The sequence below is a fragment of the Lithobates pipiens genome, unplaced genomic scaffold (genome assembly GCF_037356315.1).
Source record: "Lithobates pipiens isolate NorthernLeopardFrog02 unplaced genomic scaffold, aLitPip1_a1.2 Scaffold_30, whole genome shotgun sequence".
NCBI lineage: Eukaryota > Metazoa > Chordata > Amphibia > Anura > Ranidae > Lithobates > Lithobates pipiens.
The window spans coordinates 5,527,790-5,545,287 of NW_027507791.1; the positions used below are offsets into that span (position 1 = coordinate 5,527,790).

At 44.5% G+C, this 17,498-nt stretch overlaps 1 protein-coding gene across 1 annotated transcript in view; it reads right to left on the bottom strand.

Annotated features, from left to right (window-relative positions):
* The window catches only part of FANCM (FA complementation group M), a 305,773-nt gene that overhangs the window by 124,993 nt on the left and 163,282 nt on the right, over window positions 1-17,498 (bottom strand). Inside the window, exons 7-8 of the mRNA XM_077463555.1 lie at window positions 16,293-16,382; window positions 7,884-7,976 (exon numbers count right to left, since the gene is read on the bottom strand). Of these exons, the coding sequence (XP_077319681.1) occupies window positions 7,884-7,976; window positions 16,293-16,382 (183 nt within the window). The remainder of the gene's footprint in view (window positions 1-7,883; window positions 7,977-16,292; window positions 16,383-17,498) is intronic.

Genomic DNA, 17,498 nt, shown 5'->3' on the forward strand with positions numbered 1-17,498 from the left:
TCTCCCCCACTGGTTGTCTCCCCTCCCTTCCCCTTCCCTCAGGCCCCCCCCTCCAATTACATTTCCTTCATTTATTCACTTCCCATATACCTTCAACCATACTACAAACAACAAAATTTATAAGTTGTGGTTTGGGTTCGTATTACCCCTTTACCCCTTGTACGATGTACCTTTGGAGTGCACGAGTTTGCACAGCAGCTTCTTAATTTTTTCTCTTTCCCCTCCTTTCTCCCTCTCCCTGTCAGGGATCTCTGGGAGACTCCGGAGGGGTTTTTTAATCTGGTATAATTTACTCTTTCTCTATTTCTCGGGAATAATGCTTCCAGCCTGCCCATATATTTTTATATTTTTCTTGTTGTTCTTTTATATCGTATATCCATTTTTCAGCTTCCATTATTTTATCTACCTCCCCCTTCCATTCCAGTAGAGTGGGACATGTTATCTGTTTCCAATATCTGGGTATTAATATTTTGGCTGCATTCAACAGATGTGGTGTGACTCCTTTTTTATAAGCTTTAATGGATCCTTCTGTCCCATGAAACAGAAATTGTAGGGGTGTCATTTCTATTGGTTTTGCTGTTATCCTCCCTGTCCATTTAGCCACTCCCTCCCAAAAAATCCTAATTTTTGGGCAGTCCCACCATAGATGAAGGTATGTCCCCTTATCCTTACATCCTCTCCAGCAATGCCCATCCGCTGTTGGATATATCTCTACTATTCTGGCTGGGGTTCGGTACCATCTAGCTATAAACTTGTATGACATTTCTTGTATTGCTGCGCTTATTGATGTCTCATGCGTCATTTCCATAATTTTTTTTATTTGTGTTGGTCTAAATGTGCATTTTAGTTCTTTCTCCCACTCTCTTATAAAGTAAGGAATTGTGCTACTTTGTTCACTAAGGACTAATTTATACATCTGGGATAGTAAGTTATTTGGTTTTTCTATTTTCATACACATCTTCTCATATGTCGTAAGGGAGCTCAGCGGTCTTACTTGGGGTTCTAATTTATTAAAGAAGTCTCTCATTTGGTAATATCTCCATCTCGACATATGTATTTCTCCTTGTGATGTTATTAATTCTGTTAAAGGAAGTAAGCTTCCCGATGGAGCGTATCTTAGGCACCTTGTATTACCCCCTGAGCCCCAAGAACCTAATGCTCCCTTTTCTTCCCCTGGTGGAAACCATGGATATCCCCCTAATGGGGCCATTGGTGATGTGCGTGGAGCATATTTTCCATTCTTGTTCATTCTATCCCATACTGCTAATGTATTCCGTGTTAGTGGTGATGTCCACTTTGCTAAAGCTCTGTTCGCGGCCTGTATCCATGGCGCCCCTGCTAGATTTCTGCCCGCCATACTTTCTTCTACCGAAACCCATGCCTTATTTGAGGAGTCATGACACCAGTTTAGTATTCGTACCATAGACATTGCTTTGTAATACATGAAGACATCTGGGAGCCCTATTCCACCTTCCTTCTTATTTCTACGCAGTATATCATATGCTATTCTAGGGTTTTTATCGTTCCATATAAAGGATATAAACATTTTACGAATTCTCTTAAAAAAGACCTGAGGCACTGCTATAGGTACGGTATTTAAAATATATATTATTCTAGGTAGTATATTCATTTTCTTTTTTTTTTTTTTTATTCTTTATTTATGGATTGCAGGAAGTACAGAAACAAATTGTGAAAGAAACATTAGACGCCCAGTCGTCACAGTACATCAAACAATACAGTCAGTACATGGTGGGGAGCATTCAATAATGTATCACAGTACATCCATGTCAGATTTAGAGTAGCCAAGGTCTCAACCCTTGCTGGGTTCTTCGAGTCTCCCGCTCGGCACTTCCTGTCACAGTAATGCGGTACGTGGGGCGGTCCCTTCTAGGCCGACCCCGAGGGGTCCTTGCTAATTGCGTGGAGTCACTCGCAGAGTAGGAAGCCCAGTCGGGGCTACTCCCACGGCCAGTCGCCATTTAGAAAGAAAACTGGGTGTATAGCGTGTCAAGGCCCTTGCAATCACTAGATATTTTATCGGGGTTGTGGGGAGTGGAAGAGGGAATGGAAGGGGGGTGGGGGACGGGGAGGCTAAGGAGCAGGAGGGAAAGAGGGGGGGGGGTGACGTGGGTGGAAAGGTGGAAGGGGAATAAGGGGGGTGGTGTGGACCCTAACGGTCCTCAGAAGGTGGTACAGACTGTGGTTGTCCCCGTGGTGAGCCCATACCGGAACCGTCCTGCCATTTCCATGCCAAGCATCACAAGTAAGTTCTGTATACATCAGAGTACCTAAACAGGCTCCAAGTCATCCATCGGGCGGTGTGTTCCTCCTCTCTGTCATGCAGGGACGCTGTAAGCTGTTCCATTCGATAGATGTCACAGACTCTCTCAAACCATTGAGACACTGTCGGGGCGGCCTGCTGTTTCCACATACTTGGTATACATGCCCTGGCTGCGTTCAAAAGGTGTTTCAAAAGTGACTTACGAAACCTCTTACCAGAAAGCGGAGTCAGGTTAAGAAGGACTGCCGCTGGGTCATTCCTAAGATCGACAGCTGTGAGATCAAGTATAATCTTGAGAACTTGCCCCCAAAAATGGGACAATTGCGGGCATTCCCAAAATACATGGAGTAGAGTGCCAGCATGTGCACCGCATCTCCAACACCCAGGGCTATGTCCCGGGAACATGGCTGCTAGGACCGTGGGAGTCCTGTACCAGCGGGTCAAGATCTTATATGTGATTTCCTGGTATTTGCTGCACAGGGATGACTTGTGTGCAAACAGAAGCACTCGAGCCTTTTGCTCCGTCGAGAATCTGACATCAAGGTCCCTCTCCCATTTTCCTATAAACGTCGGGTCTCCCCGAGACAGAAGATCCATTAAGATCCCATATGATTGGGAGAGAGACCCACGGATCGGGCCCTCACCCAAGCACAAGTCTTCGAACGGGGTTAATGGTCTGTGAAAGCTCTCACAGTTAGGCAAGGACTTCAAAAAGTGAGAGAGCTGAGCCAGTTTCCACCTGCCGATGGCAGTGTGCCCTAACTGCTCATAAATATTCAAGACACTCTTCCAAGCCCTCGGGCTCAAGAAGTGGGAAGCTCTGATCAGATCCTGGTCAGGAATGAGGCGAAAGGACCGGTCTACCATGCCCGGGGCAAATTGCGGGTGTCCAATAATTGGAGTCATTGGTGAGGGAAAGCTGGGCACCCCCGCCAGTGAAAAGTATCTGGCCACTTCCCGTAGCGTGGTCTCGACAAGGGGGTGTGCCAACGTCACCCCTGAAGGGATAGGTCCAGCCCAGGGCAGCCCTTCAATTGGACAGGGCATGGACTCCCGTTCAAGACGCACCCACAGCTTGTCCTCCAAGTGTCTACACCAGTCAATCGTCCGGGTCATATGGACTGCAGTATAGTACCAAGCTGGGTCAGGAAGTCCAATCCCTCCCCTGTGTTTCGGTCGAAGTAATAAAGTTCGACTGAGCCTCGGGGGTTTGCCCTGCCAAACGTATCTAATAAAGACGGATCGCAGAGTCTTGAAGAATGACTGGGGAATTCGTATTGGCAGGGCCTGCATAAGGTACAGGATCCGTGGCATTATATTCATTTTAAGCACATTACACCTGCCGAACCAGGAGGTCGCCAAATGTGACCACCTCTCCAGGTCCGAGGTGATGGTTTTCAGAAGGGGCAGGAAGTTCAGTTGGAAGACCAGCTGTGGGTCTGGGGGTATCTTAGTTCCCAAGTATTGTATGGCGTTAGCTGCCCAGCGAAGAGGGAAGTTATTGCTCATAGACGTCTGTACGGCGCGGGGTATGGAAATGTTAAGCGCCTCCGACTTCTGCAAATTAATTTTAAAATCCGAAAGAGTTCCATACCGTCGTATCTCCGATAGCAGATTCGGCAAGGTGATATGTGGCTCTGAGATATAAAAGAGGAGGTCATCAGCAAAGGCAGCGACTTTATGATGACATGTCGGGGTGTCCAGCCCCTTGATATCAGCGTTATGTCTAACGTGTTGGAGTAGAGGCTCAAGGGAGAGTATGAAGAGGAGAGGGGACAAGGGACATCCCTGTCTCGTCCCATTGCCAATGGAAAAGCGAGACGAAGCAATCCCATTTACCCTTACTACTGCTGTCGGAGAGGAATATAGAGCCGTTATCCAGGAGATCATAGGAGGAGGAACCCCCAGGCGTTGAAGGGTGGCCAGTAAAAAAGGCCAGCTCACCCTATCAAACGCCTTTTCTGCGTCCACCGACAGCAGCATAAGCGGAACTTTAAGACGCCTGGCCCGATCCACAACGTTCATGGTCCTGGTGGTGTTATCCCTGGCCTCTCTGTTGCGGATAAACCCCACCTGATCTAGCGGTATCAGGCGTTGAAAAATAGGCGCCAATCTCTCCGCTAGGATCTTTGTGAACAACTTCAAGTCACAATTTAAGAGGGAGATAGGCCTGTAACTAGCACAGAGAAGAGCGTCCTTCTCCGGCTTAGGGATGACTGAAATGCTGGCCTGCAAAAGCTCAGGCGGGATAGGCCGGCCCTCCAATATAGCATTAAAGGCCGAAACAAAGGGTGCAGTCAACAACGGGAGAAACGTCTTATAGTAAGGGGTTGTGAACCCATCCGGGCCAGGCGCCTTCCCCTTGGGAGAGTCCCTCAGAGCGGCGTATATTCATTTTCAAAGTGTTTATCCTTCCGAACCATGTCAGTGAATGACCCTTCCACCTATTTAGATCTCTAGTTATTTCTATTATTAGATTTCCATAATTAAGTTCATATAAAGATTTAGTTTCCGCCGTAATATGTACTCCTAAATAGTATAATGATTTTTTTTCCCATTTAAATGGGAGGTTATCCTTCATTACCATTGACATCAATGGGGGTACATGACATGGTAGTATTATAGATTTTTCCATGTTTATTTTAAAATTGGACATTTTTCCATATCTCTGGACCTCCTCCATTAGTGCCATTATTGATCCCTGTGGTTCTGAAAGATAGAATAATAGGTCATCAGCATATGCTGATACCTTATGCTCCTCAGATCCTATTCTTATCCCTTTTATTCCCTTATTTTCTCTCACCCTGCACAGAAATGGTTCCAGAGTCAAGGCAAACAGTATTGGGGACAGGGGGCACCCCTGTCTTGTGCCGTTTCGTATATCAAAGCATCCTGATAGAATACCATTTACCTTCACTCTTGCCCTGGGTTTTGCATATAGGGCTTCTATCCATCCCATCAGGTGTTAAAAATACAGGTTTTGAGTTACAGAGGAGGTCTAGGGACAAAATGATTGCTTTTGCTCAACCGTTCGTGTCAATACCTCACATGTATGGTTTGAACGCAGTTTTCATACGTGGGCGGGATTTACATTTACTTTTGCTTCTGCGTGCGAGCACACGGGGACATGGGCACTTTATAAAAAATAAATAATATTTTTTTATTGCTAATTATACTTACTTTTTTTTAAATTTTGACACTTTTTTGAAAAAAAAAGCCCCAAAAAAAGAAGATCACTTTTATTCCTATTACAAGGAATGTAAACATCCTTTGTAATAGGAATATATGACAGGACAGGTCCTCTTTATAGCAAAATGACAGGATCTGTGTGATCTCCCCTGTCAGAACAGAGATTTGCCTTGTTTACACAGGCAGATCCCCGTTCTGTCACTGCGGGGAACGATCGCAGGTTGCCGGAGAACAGAGTCTGCTGGACTCGCTGATTAGCTCCCCAATTAGCTGGCCAACGGGAGCACACTCATGGCCACAAAACGTTCCACGTTGAGCAAAATACCTTGGTCAAGGACTCAAATCCAGCCTGCTGACTAGACAATGGAGTAGCATGGCCACATTAAAGTAGTCATGTACTTTTCCCAATTTGTTTTGTCAGCAAGCTTTTAGAGCTTGTAGAAATTATGTCAGCACTGGCAAGGTAGTCACGTCTGTCACACTAATAGCTCACTCCTGATGGACAGTGGGTTAGATGTAGCCAATATAAAGCCAGATTTAGGCTTGTATGTATATGTGTGTTATATATATATATATATATATATATATATATATATATATATATATATATATGTGTGTGTGTGTGTGTGTACACACACAGTATCTCACATAAGTGCTTACACCCTCACATTTCTGTAAATGTTATATCTTTTCATGCGTCAACACTGAAGAAATGCCATGGTTATTACAGTGTTATACAAGCTGTACACTCACTACTTTACATTGTAGCAAAAGTGTAATTTCTTCATAATATTTACAAAAATGTGAGGGGTGTACTCACTTTTGTTAGCGTTGCACTGATATCACTTTTTTTTTTTTTTTATTCCCTTAGCTTTCTGTCCCAATGACATCATTCAAAAACAGAAAATGAGAAATTCTCCCAAAATGGGGATGCAGAAAGAAAAAACACAAAAAAAAAAAAACACCCTAATGCCATGTACACAAGACCGGACTTTGACGGACTGAATTTCTTTGGCCTTTGACGGTTTTCCATCAAATCGGACTTGTCTACACACAATCACACCAAAGTCTGACGGATTTGAACGTGATGACATATGACGGGACTAGAATAAGGAAGTTCATAGCCAGTAGCCAATAGCTGCCCTAGTGGTTTTCGTCCGTTGGACTAGCATACGGGCGAACGGATTTTTCGACCGGACTCGAGTACGTCAGAAGGATTTGAAACATGTTCTAAATCTAAAGTCAGTCTTATTTTTCGACGGCAAAGGTCCGATGAAGCCCACACACAATCAAATTGTCCGGCGGATTCGTTCCGTCGGACCTTTGCTGTTGAAAAGTCCAGCCTCGTCTACACGCCATTACAGAGCTTAGAAAAAAAACTGTTTACACAGCCAGGTTTACACTTTAAATGGACTAAGGTTGCACCGATACCACTTTAAGACATACAATGAAGTACAATATTTTTTTCACTTTTTACTCGCTGATACCGATACTTTTTTTAATGTCATGTGACAGTGGCACCAACATGCAGCAATGATGGGCACGGATAGATGGCACTAAAAAAAAAAAAATTTTCAGCCCTGTTGGGGGGCTTTGAGACAGGGAAAGGGACTGAGGACAGAGATTCCCCAGTCCCTTTCTCTGCAGCTTCAGCTACACTGACGATCAACAGACAGGTGACAGAGGCCCCTGTTCATTCATGAACTGAAACAGTTTATGATTCTCAGTGACAGTTATGAATGAACAGTCAGTGATCACTGACTGTTCATTCAGAAAAGGAAGGAGCTGGTAAACAATAGATTTACCGACTCCTTCCTAAGCTCTCCATCCTGACAGATCCAGGATGAGGAGGGGGGTATGGAGCACAGAGGGGGACAAGAGCAGGAGGAGGACACAGGAGACAGGTATTAAATACATTTCAGTTAGTGTGTTTAATACTTCTTCCATGTGTCATTCCATTTTATTACACAGAACATCATTTCTGAACCTGTTTGTTTTGGTTTCTTCTTATGTATGACTTGCATGGGTTGTTACCGACGTGGGGAAAATTTCATGTCAATAGCACCTTTACCAATATCTTTACTTAGAAAAATGGTGATATGTTCATTACTTATTTTACCCGCTGTGTGTATATTATTATTATATTATATATATATATATATATATATATATATATATATATATATATATATATATATACATATATATATATATATATATATACACATACATACACACACACATATATATATGTACACATATACACACACACACACATATATATATGTACACACACACACACACACACACACACACACACACACACACACACACCTGGATTTCATCTTTATGCACAAACATCTCAATGATGGTGAAAAAGCCAAAGCAATTTCGTGGGGTATTGGAAACCTACTCTGCTTACTCCAGGAATTAAAATGCTGTATGACAACTTCCTCCAGTTTCTTCAACTTTGGATGGCTGTAGATAATTGGCTTTACATCAAGATCTAAAAAAATAAAAACATTAGCTATGACCAAACATTATGTACAACAAGTAGTGCATATGTAACTTAATCTAAACACAGAACTAGCAGAATGTTAGATCTGCTGTATGACGGGGATTTGCAACTTATGAAGTCATCTGTCACTGGTATGTGTAGTTTCTTAATAATCATTAACACAGTGCAATGGATGCAACTTTATATATATGCTACATAAACTGCACAGCAGCAAGCAAATCTGTTTTTCTACATGAAAATAATAATCAGCCACTGGAGAACCTTTTAAAATGCTACATAAGGTCATCAACACAGGTCTGAAGATTTTTGGCTGCATTCTAGCAGACAGACTTTCAAACATTATCACCTCCCTAATATCCCCCGACCAAACAGGCTTTATCCCCACCAGACAAATCAACAACAATATTAGGCTCGCATCCAACATTATCCAAGATACAGATTTGCATTCCCGCAAGGTTCTACTCCTAAGCCTTGATATTCGAAAGGCTATCAACAGCGTTCTATGGCCATACCTTGAACTGATTCTAGAGAAGTTTGGCTTCTCTGGGGCCTTTGTTCATGGGTTCCGGGCTATTTATCACCAGCCCCGCACTCGAATTAGACTCCCGGGGTGCAGCTCTGATTACTTTACATTGGGCAGGGGCACGAGGCAGGGTTGCCCCTTGTCGCCTCTTTTATTCGCCCTTGCCATCGAGTCCCTTGCCCAAGCAATCCGACTGGATAAGAACATTAAGGCATACACCAAGGGAGAGCCTGAGTTCAAGTTAGGCCTCTATGCGGACGACATCCTCATGTTCTTATCGGATCCTATAGTCTCAATCCCCAACCTCATTTCCACCCTGCGTACGTTCCAAGATATCTCAGGCTTGGGGGTTAATCTTTCCAAATGTTCGGCCCTCTCAAATTTCCCTCAACGCATCACCTCTGATTCAATCCAATTTTGGCTTTCCCACAGACGGTCAGACACTATCCTATCTAGGTAACAAATTGGCCCCTGCACTAGACAAATTATAACTAGCCAACTATCCCCCTGCATTTACTCATATTAGACAGCTGCTACATTCCTGGAGCTCATTTCACATCACGTTTTTAGGTAGGATACAATCTGTGAAAATGTCCACCCTCCCCAAACTTCTATTTTTCTTCAGAGCCCTTCCCAATTATGTGTCCAGACGGACGATTGAACAAGTACAACAAGAGGTAAACAAATTCATCTGGCATAACACAAAACCTCACTTAGGCAAACAAATGGTGTATAGACCAAGGTCCAGGGGGGGTTTGGGTTTACCAAACCTATGGCTGTACTACCTTTCAGCCAGATTGCTACAACTAACACAACGGCATACCTACCCAAACAGAATCCCTTAGCGCCGCTTTGAGTGGGCCTCAATCGTCCCATATTACCTTCCAGGTCTATTATGGGCCAAAAGCATCCGCCGTATAGATATCTCTACCCTAAACGTTGTGATTGGTCAATCCCTACATCTGTGGTCCCTATATAAAAAGGGATTCTCCCTTCTCGCCCAAAGATGGCGTCTTTCATTGGTGACCCCTCTTTCCTGGCAGCATTCCCCAACCCAAATTCTTTCAAGCTTTGGATATCGGGGGACCTGACCACTCTAGACTCCTTACTGAAGGATGGGGTGATCCACTCCTTTCTATCTTTGGAATTTTCCCACTCCCTTCCCCGAACAGAATTCTATAAATACTTGCAGATCAGACACTTGTTTGATATACACTATCCCAGGAACAAAGCCATTCCTATCACAACATTTGCAGCTCTATGTGGCCCCTCTTCCAGGGATAGGGGCACCATCTCCCTATTGTATGGTTTTCTTGGTAGCTTAGGCCTTTCAGAAAAATCCTCTGATATAAATAAGTCAGAAATGGGTGAGGAGGCCTCCCCTGAGGAATGGTTGGTCCGAATCTCTAACATGCACAAAATCTGTGGCTGTGAAGGAAACAGTAGTAAAGCTCCATACCAGGTGGTACTATATCCCTGCCAAATTACACAAATTCTTCCCCACAGTCACAGAGAACTGCTATAGAGGGTGCCCTGATAAGGAAACCAACTTACACATTTTTTGGAGTTGTGACTCTTTAAGGGTCCTTTGGCAAAAGGTCACCGCAAAGGTAGCTGAAATCACAGGGATCCCAATCACCCTCACACACCAGATGTGCTTATTTTTTGCAAAAATTCCTGGGGCTACCCCTCCCGACCAAAAGCTGGCCCACACCCTGTTTAGTGCAGTTCATTGGTCTATCACCCTGTTTTGGCGCACCCCTGGGGTCCCGTGGGACCAGGTCCTCAAACGTTTAGGGGCTATCCAGCTTATGGAAAAGGTGTTCCACACAATCATGGACACAATACCCGTCTACGATCTGAAATGGAGGTCCTGGTCCCCCGGACCATAAGCTTTCCACTCCCACCTTTCCAATTTGTGTTTTTTGTGTCAAGTTGCTTGACTACCTGCACCTCCTTATTGGATATCCTGTAGCATCCTTTGATTCCTTTCTAATTGTTTGAGTTTTTTTGTTTGTTTTTTCTTGTCTTTGGTTTACCCGTTTTTGTGAAATGGGTGGATGGACGTTGCGTGGCGAGTTACCAAGCCTCTCCTGCCTGAGCGAGATCCCTTGCTCCAGGCACCCTCCTCACGCGACCTCCACCCTTCTAACATAGCCTTGTGTAAATCGAACACAATTTTGTTATGCAAGTATACACACTCCATATTGTGCAATTTTCTATGCTCAAAATTTTTGTACTTGTCTATTTTTTCCAATAAAATCGTTTGTATTAAAAAAAAATTAAAAAAATGCTACATAAGAGGTGTAGACAAAAAAAAATGTAAGGAAAACAGCAGAAAGGTATTCTTAAGAAAAACTATTTTAGTATAATGGTTAATCACTGTGAAGTGAAGTGGTCTCTTATGGTCTCCTTCCTATTTTCATACAACCTTAATGGAGACAAACTGGACCTCATTTCAAACACACATAAAATATATGAATTGTAGGGTCTGGAAAGTATCTACTTTCTGCAGCACCTTGACTATAGAGATTGGAAGAGGAAACTGAGCAGATTTACCTTATACCTTTAAATCAGAAGTAATGACAAAATTCTAAAATCATTATATAGTTGCATAGTCAATTAAGCCAATTAACCTACCTGCAAGTCTTTGGAGTGTGGAAGGAAACTGGAATACCAGGGGGAAACACACGCAGGCACAGGCAAAACATGCAAACTCCAGGCAGGTAGTGTCGTGGTTGGTATTTGAACCAGCGACCCTTTTTACTGCTAGGTGAGAGTGCTACCCACTACACCACTGTGCCACTCTAATTCTTCTGGAATATGAATGTGCTTTATAGAGCTATGCAAATTGTAGCAGAAAATATAAACTAGAGATTTACAAATTATAGTTCTCCATGAAGCTAAGGAGGAAGCATGATGATAGCCATCTCCCAAGATGCACCTGGAAGAAAAAAATCTGCTAGTGAAAAATAAGTGTTGGTGACCCAACATTTGCAATAGAAGATCTTTCAGGAAAAATCGAAAAGCCGCAGTGTAGACCGTAGACTGTAGGCCTGCTTAAAAGCCTTATTTTATTAGCCAGAACACATCGCTATAGATCACATGTGTCAAACACAAGGCCCACCAGCCAAATGAGGCCCGCCAAGCCATTTCATGTGGCCCTCGCACATCTCTTGCAGCTGTGGCAAACCCTGTTCTCCACCCACATGGTCTCTGTAGTTGGCAGCAGAGAGGACAAAAACACCTCCATCAGATCCTGCACTTTTCCTTGCAGCTGAGGAGAGGCTCCTCTCTGCCCCCTCCAATGTCCCCCCCCCCCCACCCATCTCAGCAGTTGGTAGCAGATAGGACATGGCTCCTCCTACAAATCCTGCACCTCTCTGTGGAGCCACAGCACCCCCTCATCTCCACCTCACCTGGTCTCAGCATTCAGCAGACTCCAGCAGCTGACTTCAGCTCTCTGCTGGTCCTCCTCCAGACCCTGCACTTTCTGCTTCCCAGCTCCGCCCCCAGCTTATTCCCAGTAGCAACATTGTGATATAAGGGAGGGCGGGGGCTCTTGACATCTGATGTAGGGGAGATGGGGTGCTTTGGACATCTAGTCTTACAGATACAACTGGGCCCTTTCAGGCCAACCATGAGGTTGATGAAGGATGCAATGAACTTGATTTTGACACCACTGATATTGATTAATGGAGCACAGGACAATAAACTGTTCCTTTTCAAAAAGTGCTTACACGTGCATCCATTCAGAGAGAGCATTCTAAATGTAATTACAAGGCATCTAATCACACAACTCGGGAATATATATGTCCCATTATTTAGCGTATCAATTCAATGAAGACATTTTACGGACATATACAAATATCAATGAACAATATAAAAATATTCCTCACTGATCCCAGCGCTCAAAAGGAAAGGAAGTTATCAAAATCTCATCCAATTGCAAGCTGCTATCATAAATTAAATTACAAATCATATAAATATATAGTATAGATCATTCCTTATCCTTCATAAACTTATACTATAAACTAATATACATAGAAAATATATACGGAAAAGATGACAGTTCATATATTGCGAGGAATCCACCAAAAGGTTTTTTTGCAGCCCAAAACAAGTGTTTATAAGCCATCCATTGCAGTATTGCAGATAAGACTGTCCATTTCCTTGGAGCAAAGAGGGAGTAAATTGTTGCTTTTTATCTGGCAATGAAGGTCATCATAGACTGAAAACTCTGTCTGGCTGTAAATCATGTGTTCCAGTTTCTTGATCTGAATTGTGGCGACTTGTCTGCTCAACTTGAGTTTATCTCTCTAGCCTGGAGCCCACTGGACTGTATCCGAGTCGAGGCACCAGCTTTTAAATCCGATTTAGGGATCTTTTCACAGTTGTGTCCTCTTCTCCTTTCCTTCACCCCTCTTCTCCACTCCACAATCTGTATATATGTCAGGTTACTGCAGCAAGGAGACCAGACATGTAGCTACATGAAGAATCTTTCAATGTCATTGCATGGCTTTGTAGAGATATGGAAAAATTCTTGTCACTGTTGGCGCTCTTTTGTTCTGATGGGCCTCAATCGTATGGGAACTGCCTTGTGCAGGCTTTCAAAGTTCCAAAAGATGTCAAACACTTTAAAATATACAGCATCAAAACTCGTGCGGTTGCACGTTTGGTAAACATGCGTCCCCTTTCAGCAAAAGCACTGTTCCATCCAAACACTGGAGTTCACCATGAACACAGCACAGTGAGAGAGAGCACGATCTGGAGGCAGGTGGATCAGAGGTCAGGACAGTGAGTCCTGACCTCTGATCCACCTGCCTCCTGGGATGTCAAGAGTAAGACACAATGTCCTGGTAAAGATGGAAGAAAGAAACAAACCTGGAGAGAAAAGGCTTCAGAACAACTTTGTCTCTAATCCACCAGAATAGGTTCTTTACAAAATAAGGTCACCAACTCTGAAACTCTCATTGCCAAAGTGATAGGGACAGCATCTGAAGAACATACAAAACAAAGTTTGATCCCATGGAGTCACTAAACGTAGAGAAGGAACAAAGTGTGCAATCCCCTTTTAAAAAGAGAAGGCAAACATTTCTTTAAAGAGAATCAGAAGGGACAAGATTTGGCCCTTGGTGGTACTCAAGGCCAGATGTTACAGACTGCAGAGAAGACAGGAATCGTCCCACAGAGTCGTTTGAGACGTAAATGATTTGCTTTTCACAATAAATATGGCTTTCCAGGTCCAATGGTAGACTGCCTAGCTTTAGTTACAACAGAATCTGATAGGCCTCCACCCCTCCTGATCTGGGATTCAACAGCTAGGCCATTAAAGCCAGCAACAAGGAAGCAGGATGGTAAACCAATCAGTGGAAGATTTGGATGAACTGGTAGAGCCCAGAGAGTCTGCTAGGAGTCTGAGGCCCAACAACCACATCTGACTGAGCCAGCTTGGTGCAATGAGGATCCAAAGAATAACTCATCTTATCCCTGCAGAACAAAGGGAAAAAGGCATAGATCAGGTGGAATTGATCCCATGGAGCCACCAGAGAATTCACTGTGAAGGCTAAAGGATTGTTAGGCCTGGAGACAAACTTGTTCAGTTTATTGTTGAGCCTAAAAGCCAGGAGATCCACATCTGGTATTCCCAATTTCAGATAGAGGTCTTGACACTTTGGGGAGAAGGGGCCAACGTTTGAGAAGAAAAACTACTAATCTGGTCAGCACTCACTCCAGAGTCAGACCCAGGTAGCCAAATTTCCTGGACAGGGCTAGAGGGGACCTTGGGCAGTTCGGATGTTATTCAAACCTTTACAGGAATTATACCAACACATGGAGACACAGGGCCCCTCCCGAAATGGATGGCTTCTGTCCCCCTTCTTTGGTACCCCCAAAAGGTTCAAGTTATAGACCTCCTTGGCGCTCACAAAAGGAGGTCCACGAATCTGGAAACCAGCGAATATGTCCCTCCCACCCCAGCAATGGGTGTGGGCAGACCTTCATGCTGAAAGAGTCATGTCAGTGGATCTGGAGAAGCCTGCTCTAGGTTTACCAGACCAAGATTACTTAGAACTTCCTGGGGAAGACTTGACAGATCGGTTTCCTTTATCTGCAGTCCCGGGAGCCTGGAAGAATTTCTTATGGGCTGAGAAGGAAGGCACCACCTGCAATGAGGCTCCTTCCCTTTCCTAGATTGAGGCAGAAAGGTACTCTTTCCCCCTGCGACACCCTTAACGATGTCATCCAGGGTAGCCCCAAAAAGGCGATCGCCTTGAAAGGGCAGATCAATGAGGGCTTTTTTTTTTAGAGGCTTGGTCTGCCGAACAATTCTTAAAGCCACAGCACACGCCTCATCACCACCGCTGAAACAGAAAGCTTGGATAGCACAGGAGCTGTATTCAAGGCTGCACCACAAATATACTGCAGCCCAGGAGCCCGGTGGAGGACACGGGGGGGGGGGGGGGGGGGCGGTGCTCGGAGGACCCCGGGGAGCCAGATGAGAACACAGGGGGCAGTCGGGGGTGATCAGTGCGGCAGTTACAAGCACAGATCCCCCTGTATAGCTTTCAATAAAGCATCTGAAAGCAGCGGGAAGGAGAGGAGAGGACGCTGTCAGCTGCTTCATTGAAAGCTATACAGGGAGATTGGTGCTTGCAACAGCCCCCACCATCGCACCGATCACCTGTGAGGCTGCCCAGGTATCAGATTAAGCATCAGAGCATTTGCACAAGTACAAATGCTCGGTATGGGCACCAATACCAGTATCGGTGCACACATAAATGGGACCATCACTGTGGGTATGAAACTCAGGCAAATCCTAGTAGTGGCTTAGGATTGGCGCTAAGCACCACCCTCACACATTCCTACTAGCCCATTACATTGAGAGACTAGATTAATTGGCAAACATAAATGTGGAGGAGGTACCAGACATTTCTTGCTCATCACTATAAAGGGCACACTCGGTGATCAATAAACATGTGCAGAATGCAGGAAATACCAAAGCTCTGCCTGTTTGAATGGCCTGAAATTCAGCTGGTAGCAAGGTTTGGAAGGCTGCCTGCATCAGTTTTTCCCAAAGAAAATAGTCTCTCTAAAGCCCACATGTACATGATCTATGGGATTATGGGGAAGGCAATAAATGTGATTCCACATTTCTTTTGATAGGCTGAACAGATCTCGGTGAAGGGTTAGAAACTTGGGCCGGCAATACGCAGTTCGAATCTCGCCCACTCAGCAGGAACTAGCCTAGATTTGAACTGTTACTGTACCAAGTTGAACGATCGATCACCTTGGGTAAAACCAGCCTGCCGCATTCTCTTACGACTATCACTAGCAGCTGCTATCGCCTCCAGTAATAATCACGGTCTTCTCCCGGCAGAGATGACTTACCCATGGTTGCAGGAAACAAATTAGGCCTTAGGTTTTTTTTTTGTTTTTTATTGGGTTGTCAATCTCCCTAATGAAATTTCTCCTTACTATCTGTCTCAAAGATCTTTGTTACTCATTGAGGACAATTAAGATCCAACAAAAATTGTATGACTCTATTAATGTCTGTGTCCCAGGCAGAAGGCTCTCCCTCCCACCCCTGAGATAGCACCCTTTGAGTGTATCATCCAAAATAATATATTGGAAGGCATATATTAGCTGGTGACACAAGTAGCTCAACGGACTACGGTCAAAACCTAGCAAAGGGTCAAACCTTGCTCCTCTCTCATCCAAAGAGATGTCTGTACTTTCAGGGAGTGTTTCTGCAGTAGCACCAAAGTCAGTCCGAGACTCACCACTAGAAGCAGAGAACATAAGTTCCAAGTGCTGGTAAAGATTCATGAAGTCAGCATTTCGACCAAGGTCATTTCGTGCTCGAGACATACCTGACAAAGAAAGATTAACAATGTTAATGTCTGCAACTAGCATATAAAAAAGTACTGACCAAAAATATGACATTCCCAAACATTCGTTTTACTTCTACCTACAGGTGAGACACTTCTTTAACTCTAAATCCCCGACCTTAACCCTTGACACCCCCACAGCTTTTGAGCATCTCTGCGCTCAAGGTCCACATCAACTTAATTTAATTTCCTCTATTCACCGCATCCTCCATGAGTCGACCCCTCTAACTGAATTTACACATCTGTATATGAGTAGATGGTCTCAGCTGTTGGACAAGCCTATCTCCCTGCAGACGTGGGATAGGATTTGGTCCTCTACTTTCAAATCCTCTAGGTGTGTTACGCAAAGGGAAACAGCAATAAAAATCCTTATGTTTTGGTATAAGACCCCCGATGTCATCCACAAATACGATCTCTCAGTCTCGTCATCTTGTTGGCGATGTGGCCTTGACGTTGGGTCATTGTTCCATATCTTCTGGACATGCCCTTTGATACGGCCTTTCTGGATAGCGGTGGGGTCTTTGGTGGTGGAGGTGACGGGGGTATCCCTCCCGATTGATCCCCTATATTGCTTGCTGGGTCTCCCTATACCAGGTATACCTAAAAACACCAATCGACTGGTTTCCTACATTTTGCTTGCTGCTAAGAGGCTTATCCCATTGTGTTGGTTGTCCAATGCAACTCCCCCCTGGCCTAGGTTACTCCAACTGGTGTCTGAAATTCGGAGAATGGAGTATTTGACAGCCTCGGTGCACGATTTGGTACCCCAGTTCGAAAAAGTGTGGGAACCCTGGGATCGATCAGCATATGGGGCCCCCCCTGCCGGTACGTCCATCTGACTGCAGCTACCGATCGGGGCCCTTTGTTGATAGCTTCCGTCCCCCCCCCCCCCTTCCCTACCCTGTCTTGGCCCCCTCCCCTCCCGGGGACATACTATGTTGACCATGTGAATATCCGTTTTTTTACCTCTTTTTGGCCTCCGGCCTTTTGATGCTCAGAATAGTTTGTTCGCTTTTCATCGACTGTTTGTTATTTATGGTACGAGATATGGATACGCAGTTCACCCTTGTGCCTGCGTTTGTGGACATTTTTCTCTGT